Raw genomic sequence first — 14,830 nt, 5'->3', positions numbered from 1 at the left:
GAAACTACATTTTGCATCACTTTGACTGCATGATCACAGTACAAAGATGTTCTAGCCTCATCTATTATTCTATTTTTTTTTCTAGAAATTATTAAACGTTTCTATCCATTGTAGAGTTGTGGGGTGTAGTTTAAAAAAAGGAGGCTAAAAAGGGATTTGAACTCAATGTGGACAGTAGAATACCATAAAGGAGTGAATATTTAAAAGGCTTTGTTTGCTACCCTCTGTGCAGAAAGAGAGCTGTATTATGTCATTTCTGGTGTACCTTGGCTGTAAGTTCCTCTTCTTGAGCCGGGTGAACCTATGTGCACAAGAATGCAAAAACTTAGCATCAAAAAAATGTAGTTTACATAAATAAGCTTTAAACATCAGTTGATTGTAAATCTTAGCTGACCTAACATGGAAATATCTGTAACACACTCATGTATTAGCAGTAACTTCCTGCTAAACAGAACATCTTAAATGTGACTAAGCAGAGAAACTGCTGGTGCCAAGACCAGATTTACTAAGCGTGTTGCGCTTATAATTCATCTGCTATGAAATTCTTGAGAATTGAGTCCATTTTATATGGCAGCCAGTTATTAGCAGATAAATATGGTCAAATATGGTTACTTTTTATCTGAGCTGAGCTCTTTAAAGCAGTTCTTCACTTCCCAATTAATTAACGATAGCTGATTTAAGACAGCCCACTAACAAATTTACACAAAAACATTGATGTGCAAGCAGGCCAACTGACTAGTAATTTATTTTTGTAAAATACTGTTTCTTAGGAAATAGACCAATACAAAGTGGTGCATGATTATGAAGTGGATGGAAAATGTACTTTTTCAAACATGAGTAGGAAAACCTTCCACTCCAATACAGTGCAATGTGCTGCCACCTGTGAATATAAAGTATAAATCTAGCCATTCGGTTTCTGTGAAGGCCGCAGAAGTTTGACAGAAAACATTAGAATGGTGAAATGTGTTGCAGACACGTGAATGATGCAAACTCTAAAGCATACAAGCACAACAGAACAAATACAACAGAAAACACTGAAAATACAAAATGCTGCAATCACAGACAGTAGAAACAAAAACCAACAATCAAAGAAAAATGCTTAAACTGCTGACAAATTGCTGCAACCACAGGAAGCAAAGGGGAAAATGCCGCAAATAGCAAAGCCATAAACTCGCTCCACAACACAGAAATGCTCCAGACCTCTAGGGGGAGTCGACCACCAAATCATATGGGACCAGACCTTCAAAGACAGGATGTCCAGAAGAAAGAAGGAGGAATATGTAGGAAATGATAGCTACTCTAGACTCCCGGTAGTGATCTGGAGGACTTCATTTTTGTGGAGCCAGTTTTCCATCATTAATGAAGAAAAGACCAAAGACTAAGGCCAAAGAACACAACAGTAAGAGAGGACTGCAAATGTTACAAGACATGGTCATCAGAAGCAGCTAAGAGACTGACGGTAACTCTGGAGGAGTTGGTTTAGATCAAAGCATATTCATGTTTTGGAAAGTCCCAGTCAAAGTCTAGACCTAAATTTAGTAGGTGAGAGTTTGTGGGAATTGCAAGTAAAAGGGGAAACTTTCTGGATAAAGGAGATACACCCCAAAATAACTTCAGGCAGTTCTGGTGCCTGTTACTCAGAGAGCCGAATGGAACACACAGCGTTAGAACAACTTCCTTCAAGTCATCTGCATACATAGTGAAGTTAGTATGCTTCACTATGAATTATCCTTAGAACATCAAGGGCATTGTTCAGATGACGCATGAGTTACATTCCAGACGGAAAGTCAAAGGTTCAGTATGACCTCCAATTCACCAAGTGATGATCTGCCTCGCAGTGAGAACCTGAAACCTTCATTTCCCACAATTCACCGACTTCCTCTGGAAGAGAAATGGGCCCTCACTGTTTACTGCTGCTAGTGTCAACAGAAGAGACCTTTAAAAAGAAATACTTTCTTTGCTCTATTGTGATCAAAACCAAAACTTGCTTTTCATACCCATCTTTCCACTGAAAGATGGGTACGAGGAGCTCAAGACGAGGTCATAGTGAGAACATGAAAACGCAACCTACACTGCAGAGCTAACCATCCATCAACCTGCCATGTAAGTTGGAGCAGGAGTGGCACTCGGCTAACCACAGTGGATATGATTCCAGTGCTGCACCCACAGCCTGTCTCCATTCCCAGCATCTCGTATGGAAAGGAGCAAGTTAGCAAGTTGGGGTGGTTGAAATTCTCAGTAAGTGACATAACTGAGACATTTCTCTGGATTTGGAACAGATTACAACTCTTCACTCAGTTATTTTTGGTACAGATGCTAACTTACTGGCTGCTGAATTAAGAGAGTCACTTCACTCTCAAACTACAATCAACAAAAGAAATTCTATTAATATCTTAACCAACAGTAGCGAGATCCTTGAATTAGAAAATCTTAAAAAATATATGTGTTTATACTGCATCAGCCTGTGAAGACATACATTGCTGAATAATTGTTTAAAATCCTAACTAAATTCTTTGTCTAAATTACCCGTCATGAATTAGGACGTTTGTATATGGGGAAGGTTTTAGGTCGGGATTCTTTAGGCAAAAGGTTTGTGTGCATTTTCGCTCTCTATTAGTGGTTGTAAAATGTCCAAAAACAGGCAGAAGGTAGGCAATATCCAACCTCTAAAAATAAAGAACTCAAGATTAAAAAAAACAAAAAAAAGCAAACAAAGTATAGAGATAAAGCACTGACCATACTTATTACTAAATGGAGAGCGGCTGGTCTGTTATTGGACAGTGTGTATCAGTTTCTTCAGCTCATGTGCAAAACTTACAAAAATATTCTAGCTTTTGTGCTTTTGTGTTCTGAAAATCCTCAACTGGTCTTCAAGCTGACACTAACGATGTTCCCATCAACAATTTTTTATGTGCATTTTGAAGTATCATATTAGGAAAAGTTGATGAAACAGCAACATCTGAAATAAATTCCTCAATTTTGCAAAAAAAGAAAAAAACGGCATGACAATTGTATTCAAACCCAGGTAGCAACACTAGCAACACTGTACAAAATGATTTGTATAAACTTTGTACAAGTTCAACACTCTCTTTGGTAGAGTATTAGTTTGAAGCAAATAAAGATTATCCTGATGTATGCCTCGAAGCATTTGTTCCTAATCTTCTTCATCAATTTTTTTCTAGAAGCCGTTTGTTCATGTCTTTCCAGACAGACAGAAGTGACTTCTTTGTCACAACCAAAGATGCACAACCTTCGCTTACGCCTTAGTTATGGTAATAAAATGTATTTATGAGGGGCTAAATTAAAACAATATACATATTTTCTTTCAAACAGCTTGATGGTTTGTAGATCCCACATTTGTAATATGAATATTTTAGGCTTTTATTGTTTTTTGTTTCTTAAGAATCTGACAGACTGCTGCTTAAAAAGGGGCAGATTCTAACCATAGTCAAAGAAACTGCGTTAACCACAAGTATGGTTGGGAGGGAAACTCTTTTTTTTTTCTTAAACAAATGACTATGTGCTTAGTTGAGTGACAAGCTACCTGAATGCAAGTTCAGAAGTATAGTTCAACTCCAGGCTCACTAATACACTACTAGTACAATAATGAATAAATATGGTTCTGATCCACTAGAGTTCCAGTTTATGAATCGCATCAACAAAAAGCTGAGAAGATGCAATTAGGCCCAGGTCAACATACTATCCATACCACTTCAGCATTTTTACATTACAAACAATAACATCATTGTAAGTCACTGGTAAATTAACTAAGACAAATTAACTAACTAAATTTGTTCATCAGAAAATATTCTATTTTAGGGTAATAACCTCTCTTATTTCTAACTTTCCAGCCAAATTCATAATCTCTGGTGATTGTTGTTAGTTTTATTTCATCCTATGTATATCCTACAAAATGTGTATGTGAGATTTGATTTTGAAGTTTGTTAAATAAATACCTAAACTACAAAGTCTCATTATTAGTGTCTCAGGTAGAATTAAGTTGAGATATTATATATAGATACTGTATGTAAATATGTGAACAGATCAATGTACAATGTACACAATCTACAACTTTCTACAACTAAGTAGTAGAAAAACAAAAAATATATTATGAAGGAAAATAATTCAGAGCAAAAATATAGAGCAAATCTGTCTCTAGAGGTTGTTTTCCAATCATTCAACAATCTGAACGTGGCTTTAATTTACTAAGATAATAAATGCTTATCATTTTGTCAGTAATATTTCACAATTTCATTGTGGAATGATGGACTTTAAATGATTGGATAAGGACTTTATGACCACTCACAGATTAATATGTAACAAAGCTGCTTGTCGAAGATCATTGCTGATGTCTTCCCTACTTGGCATTGTGACAAGGCACACCTGTATGCTCCGCAGCTGCCAGCTGCCAGCTGCCAACACTCCTGCTGTAATGGAGGTGGTCCCACCTGCTGATGATCAATTCATTCACTAGCAGCACCTAGTTGCTACTGAAGCAGCAAGGGTGTACTTAGTTTTTAGACATGTTTCTATTTTGACTCTATTTTGTGTTTTCTTTTTCACATGAGATTAGATTAGATTTAGGACCTAATCATGTTTATGTGTTGTCATCTATAAACCAATGAACAGAAACAGGGTGTACTTTGGAAAGGTACATGCAACAAAAGCGTTTCACAGGCTTACCTGCACTGGCTATCAGCTCCTTCGCCCGGCTGTGGAGAGAGAACACACCCAGGTGACACACATGAAACCACTTCATGAGAACACGATGTGGACCTGTCAGCATCCTCTTATAGAAAGGGAGTCTTATGTTAAATTTACACAATCAGCATCTCAACCAACTGCCTTTTGCAGAGGACATGTGAGCGATGATGTGGTAGCAGCTGTAAGTAATGGCGGCGTACCTCTCCAGGCTGGGGGAGCGGGTCAGCAGGTTGGCAGAAGATGCTGCCTTCTTGTCCAGGCGCTTCCTTTGCCTCTCTGGGTTCGCCAGCTTCTCGCTGTTTCTACGAACCCTACAGCGGCGCAATGCAAACAATGAGCCTTCAAATGAAACCGCTTACACTGTAATTCCACAAATAGGGTTAGAATTTTCCCCAATGGACGCATGCAAGGGGATTACAGGCATGCTAAGACAGAAACGTGAACAGCTGTTGTAATTTGATGTAATTTAATCCGGTTTGATAAGAGATTGTTACAAAAAGTCAGCGAGAAGACGTATTGATCAGAGCTGATCAGCATAAGGTCAAGGCAAGTTTATTAAAGCAAAACGGAAAAGAATTTTGCAGCTTTTAGTTTGACAAAAGTTATCAGAAACTCTCCTGCCTCAATAGTCCGGGTCATGTCCTTCTGAAGAAACTTCCTCACTGAGTGGACCTTGTGCTCTTCATTTTCAGATTTCAGGTGAGAATGAGGAATGATTTGGCCCTGTCAGTGGCCCGTTTGGTCCGCGCATTAGCTGGAAGGCAGATTGTCTCTCACACACGAGTCTAGAATATTTTTGCTCTGCAGAATGCACAGTAGAGACGGCATAAAATTCACATCACGATGTCTTTCGTGAAAACCATTTTCCAACTGTGTTCATGGCAATTTGGATGCAAATACGAAAAAAGTCTATGTTCTTTACATCTTTCAAACTACTGGTATGTGTTCAGTCCGTTTTAACTTTAAAAATGTGGATTCGATTTAAACGTCCTCCTGTCACATGTTGAAGTGCCCCTGAGCAAGGCACTCGACCCCAGATGGTCTACAGGTCTGCCTACCGGAGTATGATTGCTTGAGTGTGACTGTTTGAAAGCACTTTGGGTGGTCGATACGATGAGAAAAGTGTGATATAAATTCAGACCATTAACCATTAACTGAAAGATTGTGACATTAATTCAAAAAGGTGAAGCTTGAACAGATCTAGCTCAGCGTGGTTTTGGTGTGTCAGTGGAACAGTTGCATTGCCAACATCAAATGCTGTACATGGTGAACTTATTTTAGTGGGAAGATGAAAAGCCTGAGTTCAAGTTGGAAACCACTCGGCATTCAAGGCATTGATCAGAGGTAGATCAAGGGCCACAAGAGAGATCCTGAATGTATGAAACAAATTACATAAGAAACCCTCTTCCAAGCCACAAAAAGCCTGGGGGACAAAAAGGAAAGTTGTGCATGCACAAGAACTGGTCCCAATTAGCAAAAGCAGCTGTGCTTCACCACTATGTTGTTTACAGACCATTGGAAAGGCAGTTGTTCAAAAGAGTCGGAAGAAAAGAACCAAAGTATTCATCCCAGAATTTGAGAACAGTGGTGAGTGATTTAGTGATTAGATTCCTTCTGCAAAACCCAGTTGAATAGCAGCTCCTTGTTATTGTCTTTACCTAATCTTTTATATGGCAGTTTTTTCATGAACCATTCCTTTAGTGCTGCCTGTCTGGACAGATGCTCTTTGAAAAGTTACAGCTATTAAGGTTTACACACAGCCTAACCTGTTCAGTCTAAGCATGTGTGTATTGCTAGCCTCACCATACACCTTTCTGTGGTTTCATGCTGACCTCACATCACATCTTCCACTTGCTGCAGTGTAGTTGAACTAATTATGGACATGTCACTCAGCTGGATCAAATGCTCCACTCCAGCTCCATGTTTTCCCAACAACCTAATCAAATACATGGGAAAATTCCATTCCGATTATTTTAGAAAACAGACCCTCACCACCCCCCGTCCCTTGGTGTTTTCTGATTCTGATAGCTAAAAGTTTGACCTGTGGCAGCACAACTGGGGTTTGCAGAATCCAACTCAGACAATATTAAAGTTGATTGAGTCTTAAAAAGCCATGCAAGATTAACTTGGTTATGCAGAAAGCAGCGGTGAGGCTGGCTCACGCACAGCGTCTTTTCTCCTTCCTGGATGGGGGACAGGGGTCCAGATCGCAGGCTGAGGTTTTGGTCTGAGCCGAGGGAGGCCGGGGCAGAACCCGGTTCGTCCGGAGAGCAGCTTCTATCCAGGCATTCTTCCCTCTGAAGGGATCTCACCGTTGTTGGCTGAATAGGCTCCTCCACTGACGAAGCCCAACTCGTTTCTTTTTCTTGGTCCCCTCCGACTTCTTCATCCACCTGGTCCTCCTCTTCCTCGTCCTCCAGGCCAGGGACACGGTGGAGTTTGCCTCGTGTCCCGTCGAGCATGAGCTCAGTTGGAGGAAGGCCGTCTTCAAGATGGAGGCTCTGAGTGTGTCTCGATAGTGCGGACATGGTGGGCTCAGTCTGAGTTGCCTTATCCAATGACGGCAGTCTGCCTTGCTGCTCTGCAGATACTCTGCTTCCTATGAGGCCGTTAGCATTGCTCACAATGCTCTCTGACTGTTGGCTGGAGAAGGTACAGAGGTTGGGAACCACACAGACCAGTCATACAGCAAGACCAAACATATCAACATAACCAACGTTCAACAGACAAGCATCACTTAGAACAAGCCTGTAACATGTTAGAAACAATACAACATTCCTGTTATGACCATTCATGTTAATGTCTCAGGAAATCCCATCAGCTTGGACTTGTACGTTACTTTTCTGTTGCAAACCTACAAAATTAGCAAATAATGCCTTATATCTTTGTATTGAAGCACTTTTTAAAAGAAGTTTTAGAATTTCATCTGTTTTAGTAGGAGTCCATCAGCATGCAGCATCTAGACATGGTAAGTCTAGATCTCTTGTTCACAGCCTGTTCAGGTGAGCTCAGATCCTCTGCTGCATTGTGTTCAGGAATGCTGACTCAGCCATTCTTAATGCTCCCACATACTCAGGCGTACTGTGTGAATTCTGTGATCCATGCAGACTCTGAGCACACTGCCGGTTGTGATTTCATGCCTATAGCCTACATTGCTCATGAGAAATTCCTTCATTTCCCACAATCCAAAAGGATACTAGCAATTTTGTTGAGCTAATGGGGAGCCTAGCCCCTTTTCTCCTCCACTGCACCCTGTCAGTGCTGCACAGACAGCAGCAGTTGCATTGTGTGTCTTTACAAATGGTTGCTCCGACTCTCAACCTTACCACCTTGGTGCTGCATACAAAATGTAAGTACGGTGGTCCACCATGGACTAAGGTACAACCGAATATGTGGAGATCCATAGGAGTGTGTGCATGTGTATGTGTGTGTGTGTTTGCTCTTTGATACAGTGGCAAACTGTCCAAGGTGTCCCTGGAAGGAAAAGCTTGTAATGACAAAGGAGACATCAGTAATCCAACAAAACTGACTGACAAAAGCTTTGATAGAAATACAGTAGATACATAACAATAAGGTTTTCTGATAATGCTGCCACTACCATCAGGACTATAAACCACCTAAACTGTCACTTTTTTACTAACATCTAAAATTGTAGTTGGCAGAAATGAGAGGTGATCAGCAGTCATGCTACGGTAAGCGGTGTGGCTGTGAGCCGCAGCCTGGCTCTGAGTGGGAATCACCTGGCGGCCGTGGCAGCGTGGTAAATTCCATCGTTGGCTGAACTTGATGAGAGTTTTCTGCCGCTGGTGAAACCGTCTGAGTAACACACCTGGTTCAGTACCCGGGCAGCACTGGGGTTCACTGGGGGAATCAGAAGGAAAGGGTATTCGTGAGGGTATTCACATGTTTCTGCATGCACAATTACCAGAACATGAACAGTATGTTTGATGTAGGCCAGGACAGTCAGGATTTGACACAAATCCAACTTCTGACCTGACCAAACACTGACCTGCAATCAGCTGCTGCTTCAGTATTGGGAGCAGCTGATCATGCATCCGGATTCTCCGCAGAGCGTCAGCCAGCGACGACTTCAGCAGCGTGATCTCATCCTCCTGCGCCTGCAGACGCACCTCCATGGAGGAACTGCGGTCGGGGAAATCAGTGCTGCCGTCTGCTGACACATCATCTGCAAGTAGTTCACAAAAAATTCTACGTGAAAAGTAATGCCTCAACTGAGAACATATGTTTGAAGACGCTCATTGGGGAAATACGAGCCTCAACTATAGTTCTATTTTTTTTTTCAAAATACATAAAATCTTCTGCCATCAACTGATTAATATGGACAGTATTGCTTACACTGAATGAAAGTACCTTTGTACATTTTAAATCATGATCCACTGATTGATGAGCTGTGCAGGAACCAAGATGAGGCGACTTTCACTGTAGGATAAATCTGAAACAACAAACTAGTACATGCACATTTTCTCTTCAAGGCTTTTTACCACCATGATAAAGAGCATTTCAAATGCCAAGTTAAACCAAGACAAGTGCCAAAAATGTAGATTTTTAAAATAGAATTATTCCATTACTAGCTTATGGAATAAAAGAACAAACAAGTTCCTAGTAGGGGTGCACCGATTGCAGTTTTCTGATTACAGATCTTTTAAAAAGCCTGATCTGCTGATTCAGATTTTGGCCGATACCATTTTTTTGTGTGAAATATTGCTAAATATGGCAAGAAAGCCACTGAGTTGGCAGAAGTGGCAGAAGTGTTCAATGTGCAGACATGGCCTGATGGGAGGGGCCTATCAGTCAAAAGAGCAGAAGAGAAAATGGTTGATTTTTAGACCTTAACTGAGATAAGATTGGGGAATAAGATCAGCTTTACACGTTAATATCAAAATTAAGGAAATTGGTGCCAATACATCGTTTGGCCGATAAATCGTGCATCCCTAGTTCCTAGACATAAAGTCAATTAGAGAGAAAGGAGTCCTTGTGCAACACAAGTTTAGATAACTTTTGAGATGTGGGAAGACTATATAGATTTCTTTATTATGCCCTGTTGCAAAGAATATCAGTTTTTCCTCCCAAAGCTTTCTGTGGCTCTAGTGGCCTCAAATCAGCAACAGTTGGTTAAGAAAAAAAGGCAGATATGCAGTTTGAGTTTGAGTCTGAGAATCAAACCGGGGAAGAAAAACTTTAACAGATCTTTCTATTTATGTACCCAAGAACCTATTTCTTTGTTTGTTAAATGTGGATCTTATTTATCAGTTATTTATCAGATATTGGTATCACAGCTGTTTGAGTTACATATATTCTCAGCTCAGAGGAATTCAAAATACACGTCACGGCAGAAGCTATATTCTTTTCACTTCCAAGAAAGAAGAACCAGAGGTGTTTTGTAAGAGCAGTGATGATGAAATCACCTCCAGTATTTCAGTTGAACAGAAAATGTCCTCAGTGAATCAGTTACGACATGCCAACACTTGCTCACTGCTCTTTTATGCTCAGTTGACAACATAATATGTCATGGCGCGGGCAAACAGCCAGCAGCTGACAGCAACAAGAAAACTATTGGCAACTATCAACCTGAGAATCCAACATTCCAGCAGCCTGTTTGCTTTTATGGAGATGAATCGCAATGAGCAAATTCTGTACATCTTTCAGAAATTAAGTTAAGAACAAGAGTTAGAGATACTCAAAGGAAGCTGTGATAATTTTCTTACACTGAGCCTAACTCTGCTGGAGGTTTCTTCCAGTTTGAAGGTAGTGGTTCCTCTCCACTGTCACCACATGCTTCTTCGGGATAAAAGATTGCAAAAGAGTCAATGACTGGCTGGGATCCTTAGATAGATACGTTCTCCCCAACTCTGCTGTGATTGTGATGCAGTGGAATAGCCATGAACCTGTGGCTTCTTCCTGTCACATGTTGATGTGCCCCCAGGCAAGGCACTCAACTGCAAGTTATAATCAGTGTATGAAGGTGTGCATGTTTATGAGTGTGACTGGGTGAATGTGGCACCAGTGTAAAAAGCTCTGAGCTGACAGTAAGAACAGAAATAGGATTTATAATTTCAGTCCATTTACCAACTGGCATATATCATTAAGATACATCGCATTATAATTTGGATTGCATTGGAACATATAATTCAATCTGATTCTTACTTTATGGCTGGAGTGTTCCAGGATGAACTTAATTGATTTGAAGCTAATTTGTGCTAACCTGAAATCGGTATAATTAGATATGAGCTAGATATTTGTTTCCCATGCAGCACTTTTAGATGGCAATTGTTGTAAATTGGTACTGCAGGAGCACACACCCAAAACAATGTAATTAAAAATTGTTTTATTTTCGTCCATTTCAAAAAGTGAAACTGGTATTATAAAGATTCAGCACACATCATATAAAATTATTTCAAGCCTTCATTTCTTGTCATTTTGATGATTCTGTGGCTTACAAATAATTAAAACCCAAAGTTCAGTGTCTCTGAAATTTGAACATGGTGTCAATACAATCTGCACCTTAGCAGAACTACAGGCTGGTCTCCTCCATGCCATGCTGCACTGATGCAGTGATTCATGCAAAAGGAAACCCAACCAAGTAATGAGAGCATAGAAATAAACAGAAACCTGAAATTTCTGTCTTTTATTCTTCTTTATGCTTTGTAAGATACTAATTTTCTGAGACAGTGAGTTCTGGTAAGCTGTAATTATCAAAATGGATTTTTTTGGGGGATGTACCAGGTCATAAACTAGTGGTGACCAAACGGTTGCCATGTAAAACCAAAACCAAAATAGTTGGATTGAAAGTACTTGTGGATCCCAAAAAATTCACACAATTTTGAAAGAATTTGAGTGCATATTTTTGCTCCAACCTGGTCAACAATAAACTTTACTAATTTCAATAAAATGACTAAAGTAACATTTTTGTAGGAAGGAAATCTGTAAATCACTGCAAAAGATCCCACAGGTCCTCCTGGTAAATTGGTTTCAATTTCTTTGAAATAGGAATCAAATCTATTCTCAGATACAAGAACAGGAAATGGGGAACTTTCTTCAAGAGCGTTTGCTATATTTAGCCAGGTTTAATGAATGGGTGTGTCCAAGTCTGCTTTGGAGAAGAAAAAAAAGTTCTATAGTTTTGGTTCGACTTGTCCAGAAATTAAACTGAAAGTAAAACATATACAACAATGTTTTATATTAACATTTCTCATTTCAAAACTGTTATTTCCCTATATATTGTTAAAGGCTTCACACGTGTGAAACACTCAATCTAAAAATGTTTATAAAAATGTGCACCAACCAATCAGCCAAAGTTGGACCATTTCTAATAAATCACGTTTATAACCTATAAATAATAATCAAAGTCTAACTACTTGTAGCGACTTGTACAAGTAGTTGCAACTATGAAACATATTTTCAGCCAACACTACTAAACAGTAGAGCCTTTAAAAATGAAAAGTTAGTTTTGCTCAGTTGCATACACACGTGTGTGTTGAAAACCAGTAGTTCCTCTGCACAGTCACCTCATACACAGAAGCTACTGGCTGAGTTCACACACCACACCCTCTCTGTTCTTCCATCCATGGCCTTTATACAGTGTAACCAAAAGCCACAGTCGCTTACAAAGCCATAAAACAAAGAAAATCCTGAGCGGTGTAGACTTTGTACCTTATCATTGTACCAAAAAGGGTTTGGTGTTAAAAGGAAAAACTTCCTTAGAACCTGTGATTGTGGACCAAAGAGGTCCAGAGGTACTATATGGAAAGAGCAACTGCTTTAAAGAACCTAAATCAATGCAGAAATGAATCTGCAGACTGCAGTCATTGGCACCGTATAATTCCTGGTTGTGGATCTTGATTGTTAGTTTTTGCTAAAGTTAGGTATAGCAGTTCTGAAGGAATTGTAGAGAAGAAGAGAGTGGCTCTAGGTCTGAAGATTTAACAGCAACAATACGTTTTTAGTGAAAGAAAAAAATCCTGCCTTCTTTCTTCTAGTTTCTTTCATCGAGTCTCAAATATCCTTGTTGAGTTTTCAGAAGACAGTAGATATATATAATTTCTTTCTCTGTGTTTTTGTGAATTGGATCCGTTTTGCTCTGACAGTAATTTACATTTCTGGCAATATTCATGACCGGTTTTCATCTAAATAAATTGAGATTACCTCATTTAAATGTGGGCAATTTGTCAGAAGTGGAAAATACAAAAACATGACAAAGCAACCTGAGGTGCAAGTCTTCATGTTCCAGGGCCTTGTGAGTTACCTAATGACCTAATTCAACAGAAGTTCAGTCATTTGGTGCAGGTAGTCTCCCCATAAGTGGAATAGAGATCACCTTAAGTGATGGCAGAATAAAGACACCTGTGTGGAAGGTGCATCCACTGTATTCATCAGTATTCCTGACTATTATCACATCATGAAGACAACAGAACACATCATGCAGTCATAAAAACAGCTGTTGAAAAGTATAAGTCAGAGGATGGATACAAAAAAATCTTTAAAGCCCTGAACTTTCCCTGGAGTTCAGTTAGATTTATCATCAATAAATGGAAATAATCTGGTCCATCTGTAAATCTGCCCAGATCAGACTGTCTTCACAAACTAGTGAGACAACGCTGACAACTCTGCAGACAGCAACTGTTGCCCAGTTTTTAACCAGTCAAAGCTGTATGGGACAGAAACCATCAGGCCTGGACTAGAGTCCAGACAGAGACTGACTAGTCCATCAGATCAAAGATCTTTGATCTGATGAGACCAAAATGGAGCTTTTTGTCCTTCAGGCAAGACGCCAAGGCATTCATCAGAGGTAGATCAAGGGCCACAAGAGAGATCCTGAATGTATCACCAAACACACCATCCCCACTGGGAACCATGGCGGTGGCAGCATCATGCAGTGGGGATGCTTCTCAGCAGCAGACTCTGGAAGCATGGCAGCGTCCAGATGTCAGCCTGACTCAGAGTTCCACACAGACTCTGTGCTGGGACGGCAGCCAAAGGAGCAGCTACTAAATACTAACATGAAAAGTATGCAATTACTATTTTATGTCAATTTTTTTTGTCAGTATTTTGTAGAAATCACCTTTCAAAGTCAAATGTTCTTGATCATCTGTACAAGCAATAAAAAGGAGAAAATACCAAAGAAAGTGAATATGTTTTATAGGCAAAACAGAAAATGTATCAGAGCTTTATTGGTGAGGCTGAACTCTCCTCACAAAACTGCCTGGATGATAAACAAAACATTCCAGTCTCACTTTATGAGACAGATGATGAAATGTGGATGGAAAAGTTTGAGAAAAGCAAACCACATGAGACCTCTGTGCCCCACTCTGGCCTCCTGCTTCACTATTTTCAGAAAAAATAGAAGAGCACACATATGTCAATGTGCAGCATTAATGATCCACTACCATTTACAAATGAACGCCATTTCCTCACAAAACCTCAACTCTGCTTCCACACTCAGACAGCAACAGATTGACACGAACAAGAAGAGTTCATATGAACTAATCATCTTCAGCTGGTTACGTCTCCTAATTCTGCAGGAATGGAAACTTGGCCTGAGCAGAGTAAAGTGATGGAAGTGTGTATCGGTGTGTGTGCATGTAATGTGATGCTGTGGAGCATCTGTCCAAACTGGGACAGCTTTATGAACAAAGTGCAGGTTAGGAATCATTTCTGTAACAAAGACTGGGATCCATTTCACTTTACGGTCTTGGCTACAACCAGTTAGATTTTTTCTGCTTCTGATTACCAGTCAGGGCCCCTTCATGCACACTGCAAGCTAACTTCACTTATTCATGCTGATATTCATGCCGCAAAAATGTTTCTACACAGTAAGAAAGGTGAGAAAAACATAAAAAGAACAAAAAAAGCATGTTCTCTGAAAAAAAACAATTAAGGCAAAAAAATATAAATAAATAAAAAGGAGCACCTCCATAACCGGATGTGTCATCATACTGTTTCTCTCTCTGCGTAAAGAAGCCACAAATAACTTCACTTCATTAAGCCTACGTTATGCTTTACATCAGTACAGTATGTGTCAAGTACCTGGAACCCTGTGATTAACAGAAATATTTACATTCTTCATCTTCTCCAAACTTAATGGCTACAAGCAGAATCTTTTGATTTA

At 39.8% G+C, this 14,830-nt stretch overlaps 1 protein-coding gene across 2 annotated transcripts in view; it reads right to left on the bottom strand.

Moving 5' to 3' along the window:
- Nucleotides 1–14,830, bottom strand: part of eml3 (EMAP like 3) — a 47,975-nt gene that overhangs the window by 18,250 nt on the left and 14,895 nt on the right. Inside the window, exons 2-7 of one of the 2 annotated variants that reach the window (XM_028038530.1) lie at nucleotides 8,714–8,890; nucleotides 8,445–8,565; nucleotides 6,871–7,347; nucleotides 4,905–5,015; nucleotides 4,684–4,712; nucleotides 266–301 (exon numbers count right to left, since the gene is read on the bottom strand). In XM_028038530.1, the coding sequence (XP_027894331.1) occupies nucleotides 266–301; nucleotides 4,684–4,712; nucleotides 4,905–5,015; nucleotides 6,871–7,347; nucleotides 8,445–8,565; nucleotides 8,714–8,890 (951 nt within the window). The remainder of the gene's footprint in view (nucleotides 1–265; nucleotides 302–4,683; nucleotides 4,713–4,904; nucleotides 5,016–6,870; nucleotides 7,348–8,444; nucleotides 8,566–8,713; nucleotides 8,891–14,830) is intronic. The other variant, XM_028038531.1, reaches the window with a different exon arrangement.

The sequence above is a fragment of the Xiphophorus couchianus genome, chromosome 14, assembly GCF_001444195.1.
Source record: "Xiphophorus couchianus chromosome 14, X_couchianus-1.0, whole genome shotgun sequence".
In the NCBI taxonomy this organism is placed as follows: Eukaryota; Metazoa; Chordata; class Actinopteri; order Cyprinodontiformes; family Poeciliidae; genus Xiphophorus; species Xiphophorus couchianus.
This window is presented reverse-complemented; position numbering and strand designations above follow the sequence as displayed.